Source organism: Nicotiana tabacum, chromosome 2, assembly GCF_000715075.1.
Source record: "Nicotiana tabacum cultivar K326 chromosome 2, ASM71507v2, whole genome shotgun sequence".
In the NCBI taxonomy this organism is placed as follows: Eukaryota; Viridiplantae; Streptophyta; class Magnoliopsida; order Solanales; family Solanaceae; genus Nicotiana; species Nicotiana tabacum.
The window spans coordinates 95,618,831-95,626,630 of NC_134081.1; the positions used below are offsets into that span (position 1 = coordinate 95,618,831).

General features: G+C 44.4%; 1 protein-coding gene across 1 annotated transcript; it reads left to right on the top strand.

Moving 5' to 3' along the window:
• The first annotated feature begins 6,556 nt into the window (after nt 1-6,556).
• On the top strand, nt 6,557-7,000 carry LOC107782920 (GDSL esterase/lipase At1g28650-like). Its single transcript, XM_016603868.1, has one exon. The coding sequence runs from the start codon at nt 6,557-6,559 to the stop codon at nt 6,998-7,000; it is 444 nt and encodes a 147-aa protein (XP_016459354.1).
• The last annotated feature ends 800 nt before the right edge of the window (nt 7,001-7,800 follow it).

The following is a 7,800-nucleotide window of genomic DNA, read 5'->3' on the forward strand; positions in this document are numbered from 1 at the left end:
CCTCTTATTTTTTTTACTAACATTAAATTCTTTCAAATTTTATTACAAATTCAAAAACAAACTTGAGAGTTGTCATGGGCGGCTTTCCAACCATGCCCCATGACCCCTTGGATGCGCCCCGTAGCGTCCTGGCCAGCTTCCCAACACCCGTCACCATGGTCGGCCCCGTGGTCTCGGCAACTCCAAGTGACAAGCGCGCATGTGCCTCTGTCGCCCCACCGATAGCCATCTTCAGCGCCCAGCCATAGGCAGATGCCAACAGCGCCGCGCTTAGACAATGCCGCGCGCGCAGACCCTGATGCTAAAGACAAAGTTGCTGCCAACAGACTTGTTTCTGCTTTGTAGAAGACTAAGTCCTTTTCATTGTAAATATAGAGTAGTTTTGCTGCATTTTCTTTAAGTGTGATTTTCCAGCTTTTATAGGTCTAGTCATGTAACTTTGGTTTATTTTGTTTAAGCATTATTAAGGGGGACCAAGCAATCAAACTTTCAAGCAAGCAAACGATTCTCTGTACTGGTGTCTCCCCTCCGACACTGTGTTGTTTTTCTGTAATAGCTTTCATTCAATGCAATCAAGTTTTCTTTCATTCTCAATTCTCTTTTCTGTTCTCTCTTTAAATTTATCACGACATTGGTTTTCCTGTATGGCACTGACAATCTAGTCTAGCGTACGGAGGGGACCTCAGTTGGCGGACAACAATCGTACTGACATCGGTTGCTTAGCCTTACGTCGCCCTTCCAACGAACATCAGGAAGGCGCTGCGTAACAGTTGGTATCATAGCCTAGGCTCGACATCGGACGAGGGATTACATTGCAATTACCACCATTTCTGACCATGGTGAATTATGGGGATCGCATCGCGACCCTTGAGGGAACGGTTGACGCATTACGACCCATCGTGGAAATGGTGCCTGACCTAAAGACTAGCCTAGTGCAAAGGTTGGATGACCTGAACCGCAGACTGATCCAGGCCGAAGTTGACATAGAAAACATCAGTCGCGACTCTAAAGGAGACCGGCAAACGGCAGCCACAGAGGCAGCCGAAAGTTTTGGTAAATTTGAGGTCCTCCAACAGGAGCGCGCCGAGGATTTAGCCAATAGGGCACAAGAGGCAGACAGGGTGACTGCCATGCAACAAACTATAGACAACTTGACAGGCCAGCTCAACGTTGTCAATGCTGCTTTACAAGGCCTGCTTCGAGGAGGTGGAAACCAAATCGGGGGTATTGTGAACCTCGCCCTTGTGGCCCAAAAACTGAAAATTCCTGAGCCAAAGCCATACAGTGGAGTCGGAATGCCAAAGAAGTGGAAAACTTCATCTTCGACATCGAACAATACTTCGATGCCGTGGGGGCCTAGAAGAAGCTAAGAAGGTAGAAACTGCTGCCATGTATCTTCAGGGTGATGCCAAACTCTGGTGGCGGGTGAAATACGAAGCCATCAAAGCTGGTGAAGATGCCCTCGAGACATGGGCAGAAGTGAAGGCAGCCATACACCTACAGTTCTTCCCCGAAAATGTTGAGTACAATGCTAGGAGAAAGCTACGGGAGCTCCGCTAGACCAAATCAGTGCGAGATTACGTGCAGGAATTCTCTGCGCTCATGCTGAACATCCGCGACATGGGGGACAAAGACAAACTCTTCACCTTCCCGGAAGGGTTGAAAACTTATGCCCACATGGAGTTGCAAAGACAAAGGGTAGACACGTTACCTAAGGCAATCCAAGCAGCAGAGTGCCTTGGGGATTATCAAGTGGAAGCCCGAAAGGACAGGCCTCAACAGCCTGTCCGAGGAGGATACAAAGGAGGCCAGTCGAACACTGGTGGCCCAAGCAGAAGTGGAGGAGACCGGAGTGCAACCAAATCTAAGGCTCCCCCCCTTAAGCAGTACTAGTGCTGCATCTAACAACAATGATCGGGGGAGGAAACCCCCCTCAGGATGCCGTCATTGCGGCGGACCACATTGGAACAATGAATGCCTACATGCACAGATGAATGCCCATCAAGCTTTTGAGGATGGGACGGATGACGATGCCGATGATGTAGACTAGACCGAACCAGTTGGTGCATTCAATGCCATTGTTGGCTCTAATTCTAAGCCCCTAGCGGGAACCAGTGCTGGTATCCGTAAGAAGAAGGACCCCTGTCTAATCGCCAAGAAAGGGAAAAAGAAGGCGAACTAAAGGACTCCTCCTCATCAAGAGAGGACCTTAATGTTCTTTGACATGAAGGTAAATGGCAAGCCCATTCGGGCGATGATAGACACGGGTGCTACCCACAACTACTTAGCCTCGACTCAGGTGGAGCGCCTTGGCCTAGTTTTAGGAAAGGGCAAAGGTCGTGTCAAGGCCATCAACTCACCACCTCAGCCAGTGGGTGGAATAGCCAAAGAAGTACCGGTGAAACTTGGCCCTTATGAAGGAAAGTTCAACCTATGCGTGGTGATTATAGATGACTTTGAGTTGATAGTGGGGTTGGAATTCCTGAGACAGACCAATACCATGCCCGCACCGTATGCAGACTTGCTACTGATGATGGGAGAAAACGGAGCTAAGCCCTGCATTATTTCGTGCATTCCCATGAAGATGGCCGCCGAGAACATCTCGGCCTTACAGTTGAAGAAGGGGGTAAAAAACATGAACCCACGTTCCTGGCTACCCTCTGCATGGAAGATATAGAACGCTCCTCGAGTCCCATTCTTGCACCCGTGAAGGAGTTGCTTCTAGAATTTGAAGACATCATGCCACAAGACATGCCAAAGCATCTTACGCCTAGGCGAATCGTGGACCATGAGATTGAGTTGGTGCCGGGTGCGAAGCCACCTGCCCGGGTGCCGTACAGAATGCCACAACCCGAACTCACCGAGCTTCGGAGATAATTGACGGAAATGCTAGACACAGGGATCATCGTGCCCTCCAAGTCCCCATATGGGTCCCCTGTGCTATTCCAAAAGAAACATGATGGTAGTTTACGACTCTGCGTGGATTACCGGGCTCTAAACAAAATCGCCGTGAAAAACAAGTACCCTATTCCGCTAATGACAGACTTGTTTGATAGATTGGGTGGTGCGACGGTATTCACAAAAATAGTCTTGAGGATAGGTTATTGGCAAGTTCGGATTGCAGAGGGTGATTAGCATAAGACTACCTGTGTGACAAGATACGGGTCGTACGACTTCCTGGTTATGCCCTTTGGCTTGACTAACGCGCCAGCCACATTTTGCACCTTGATGAACCAAGTCTTCCGAGAATACATTGATGAATTCGTCGTGGTTTATTTGGATGACATTGTGGTATATAGCCAGACACTGGAAGAACACCTGGAGCATTTGCGGAAGGTCCTAGCCCGATTACGGGAGCACGAATTATATGCAAAGCTATCCAAGTACTCCTTTGCTCAGAAACAAATTGACTTCCTCGGACATGTCATCGAGGAAGGGCGGATCAAGATGGACCAGCAGAAGATTCAGGCCATCACAGAATGGTCGCCTCCTAAGGATATCCACGCCTTGAGGTCATTCCTTGGCCTATGCAACTTCTATTAGCGTTTTGTGAAAAGTTACTCCCTCATTGCAGTGCCGCTGACAGAACTTCTCAAGAAGGTCACACCGTGGGATTGGGGACCCAAGCGGGGCAGAGGCCTTCGACGCATTGAAAATGGCTATGTCTAGTAGCCCGGTCTTGGCCCTCCCTGACTTGGCCAAGCCATTCGAAGTGCAAACGGATGCCTCCGACTATGCACTTGGTGGAGTATTGCTACAAGAAGGGCATCCCGTAGCATACGAGAGCCGGAAGCTGAAGGATGTAGAGCGCCGCTATGCCACCCATGAGAAAGAATTATTGGCTGTCGTTCATTGCTTACGCCTTTGGAGGCATTATCTACTGGGCGCCCCATTCGTGGTCAAGACAGACAACACAGCCGTTAGCCATTTCATGACCCAGCCAAAGTTGAATGGTCGACAGGCTAGGTGGCAGGAACTCCTAGCGGATTTTCACTTCAACCTAGAGTACCGAAGTGGGAAGACCAATCATGTTGCTGATGCACTCAGTCGGAGAGCCGATCTAGCATCGGCGTGTGTAATCGCCGCCCTAAAGGGAATCGAAGTAACCACCACCATAAAAGACCAGATACATGATCTACTCATCAAGGATCGTGCTGCACAGTATTTGGTTGATTTGGTAGGACAGGGCAAGACTCACCAGTTCTACACCGAAGATGGTTTCCTGAAGGTGAAAGGGAACCAACTTTATGTTCCTAAAGGAGGAGATCTGCGACGGGCTCTTCTGGCGAAATGCCACGATACTCTGTGGGCCGGTCATCCCGGCGAGGAACGCACCATGGCATTGCTTCACCGTGCATATTATTGGCCCCAAATGGTCGATGACGTCGCTCAGTATTTGAAGACTTGTCTAGTATGCCAGAAGGATAAGTCAGACCGCTTGACGCAGGCAGGGCTCTTGGAACCACTAGCTGTCCCAAAAAGACCTTGGGAAAGCGTTTTCCTGGACTTCATCACCGGATTGCCCAAGGTCGGAGATCTCACAACTATCTTGGTTGTGGTGGATCGGTTTTCCAAGTATGCTACCTTTATAGCAGCCCCACAATATATATCAGCAGAAGATACAACTCGACTATTCTTCTCTCAGGTCGTCAAATATTGGGGCCTACCTAAAGACATTATTAGTGATCGCGACTCACGCTTCACTAGCAATTTTTGGACCCAACTCTTTAAGTGTCTTGGGTCAAAATTGAGTCATAGCTCAAGTTTTCATCCGCAATCTGATGGCCAGACGGAGTGATTCAATGGCATGCTAGAGGAATATCTCCGGCACTTTGTGACCGAATCGCAAAAGAACTGGGTGAAGCTTCTAGATGCTGCTCAACTGTGTTTCAATTCACAAAAGAGCTCAAGTGTTTACCATTGCACCATAAAAATCCATAATTTATCATATCATTGGTATATTGATTATAGCCCATAGTAAGTGTCTGAGTCGACCCCTCGTCACTACTTCTTCGAGATTAGGTGGGATACTTACTGGGTACGCGTTGATTTACGTACTCATGATACACTTGCTGCACATTTTTGTGCAGGTACACCTATGTTTAGCGGCCTCGTGGGCGCAGGTGCGCGATTATGGAGGGGACTTAGGTGAGCTGCATTCTATACGACGCTCCACAGTCAATAGAGTCTCCTTCAGAATACTTATATTTTTTCTGTCCAATTGTATTCCGAACAAGTATTGTATTTTATTTTACATTCTTAGTAAATGCTCATGCACTTGTGACACCGAATTTTGGGATGATTATGAGTTGTACTGTATTAAAATTTTTTAAAGATATTATTACGTATTTTGTAAACTACATCTTCTGCTATTTAATTGAGGGGAATAACTATGATTTCAAAAATATTAAAATGAGAATTTACTAATTATTGGTGTTGGCTTGCCTGACAATAGTGTCCGGCGCCATCACGACTTTTCGAAGATTTTGGGTCGTGACAGGTATAATACTTGGTGTCTGAGTTTGGGTGTGAAAATGGAAGATATGGATGCATATATGAACATATAATAGACGGATATATATGTATAATATACTTAATATATTTTGTACATTTTATTAAGAGGCTATTGGAAAAGAATATAGGAGAAGTTAAACATGATTTATGGGCGGGAGAGGAATGATGTGTTGGCAATGAATGTATTTAGGAGATGATGGCAAGAATTAAGGAGATAAAAGTGAAGTCCTAATTTTTTAGGAGAGATTTTTGGGATGAAATTGCGACATTCTCGGACATTAAGAAGATGCCAAATTCTTTTAGGTATCTACAAATGTAAATAATACACTGCCTCATTTGATATATACTTAATGATGTTAGGATTCTGTATATACTATTATTTAAAAATGTGATACTTATGAAAGTTTCCCTAAATGAAATCCATTCAGAATTCTTTTCCTAATTCTTGGCATTTAATAAAGTTACCTTGTAGTTTTAAATTCTGCTTCAAAATTGAATATGGAAACATCAACCTTCCTACCTAAATAGTAGGCCTTTTTAATCAAGCAAATTCAAGCGTTTCTCTAATTGAAACTTGAAGCAAAAGTAAGAACATAAAGAATATATGGGAATCTGCCTCAGTCAGAATTTTTCCTATTACTACTAGGTTTCTGTAACATTGCTTAAACTCCACGGATGAAGGACATATATAAATACTACCACTAACCTAAACTAAGTTTTCCCCTGCCTTCTTTAATTCCCTGATCGTTGTTTCTTCTCTTTCAATGGCTTCCCTTACCAACCATTGTTTCTTCATCTTTCTATTAGTGATCTCCTCTTTCTTTTTTGCTCCTTCTTCCGCTTACGCGCAGGCTGAAACTTCCCCGTTTTATTCCATTTACAGCCTCGAAGACAATGATTCTGCTTCTACTTCTGATCATTTAGCCGTTGTGCTTGGTCTGCCTTCTACAACATTACACCGAAGAAGGCGTTGAGTTTGAGTCCGGTATTAGTTTCATGACGCCTGGAGAAACAGTTATGAGTCCCTTTTCCTTCATAAAGAATGGCATCCCAAGCGCCTCAGCAGTCTCATCACTCGCAGATTTCTGCCTTTATGAAACTCTTCTATAAGGATTACAAGTACTCTCTTTTGCATACAAAATCTATGTCCGAAGTGTCCAAACTTGTCCCTGATATTGTGGAGACAATCAAGAGTTCTATCGAACAACTGATCAAAGATGCAGAGGCCAAACACTTTGTGGTTTCTAGAATTATTCCAATTGGTTGCCTTCCAGGTTTTCAAACGATGTTTCCCGATAATAGCAGGAAAATTCAATGTCACAAAGGACTAAATTTGTTTGCAACATTGCACAATGATTATCTATGGCAAGCGTTGGAGGAGCTACGATTGAAGTACCCTGAAGTTGAGATCATATATGCAGATTATTTCAAGGCGTTTATGGCAATTCTATGCAATCATGCATTCTTTGGATTTAAGACTAAGTGATAGAATTCAAGGGTCCACCAAATTATATAGAGAACTAGGTTCTCTATTAGTTCCCATAGATATAAGTTCCTACAGAAACCATGCATACTGTAGTAAGTAAATGACAGAAGGAATTTTACGTGGAAAATTTCTAGCTCAACCGGATTAAAAACCATGACCTACCCTTGTAGGATTTCAACTTCACTACTGAACAACTTTCACATTACAACCTATGTAACCTAGGAATTAACCTCTTAATCCCTCACTATCTTGTAACACTCTATTACAAGTTATTTTGTAATAACTCTATTACAAAGACTTTACAGATCGACTAACTCTAGCCAAGATAGAAACGCAAGGGTTTATGATTTACAAAGGGTTTCTTACGCAATGCTTCTAAACAAGCTAAGTAGAAATTATAATTGAAGTGCTTTAACAAAGGTGCAACACAACTAAGGACATGTGATGACCCAATACAAGAAGCTGGTCCTTTGTTATGTTGTTATTTGTTCTTGATGCCCTTGAGAATCACTTGCAAGATTGACACAGACTTGAGAGAATGCTGCTTTTCATTCTTGAATGTGCAAGTGTTTTGTTTTACCTTTGCTTGATGTAAATAACTCATTTGTGACATCACTTGAATGATGTAAGCAAGTTAGGTAAAGGGCACTCCCCATAAAGTTGATTGTTGCACTGTTTCTGCACTGTAGCGTGTGTAGGAAGCAACTTTACATCTCGGGCAGTTGACTTGTGTAGTTTTCTCGGGAAACGGTAGCTATCTATTCCCTCTGTTGTTCCTTTGACTCTGAAGAGTTGAACCA

Excerpts from the sequence above, each read along its gene's own strand:
- LOC107782920 (XM_016603868.1), top strand. The coding sequence starts at position 6,557 with ATGGCATCCCAAGCGCCTCAGCAGTCTCATCACTCGCAGATTTCTGCC.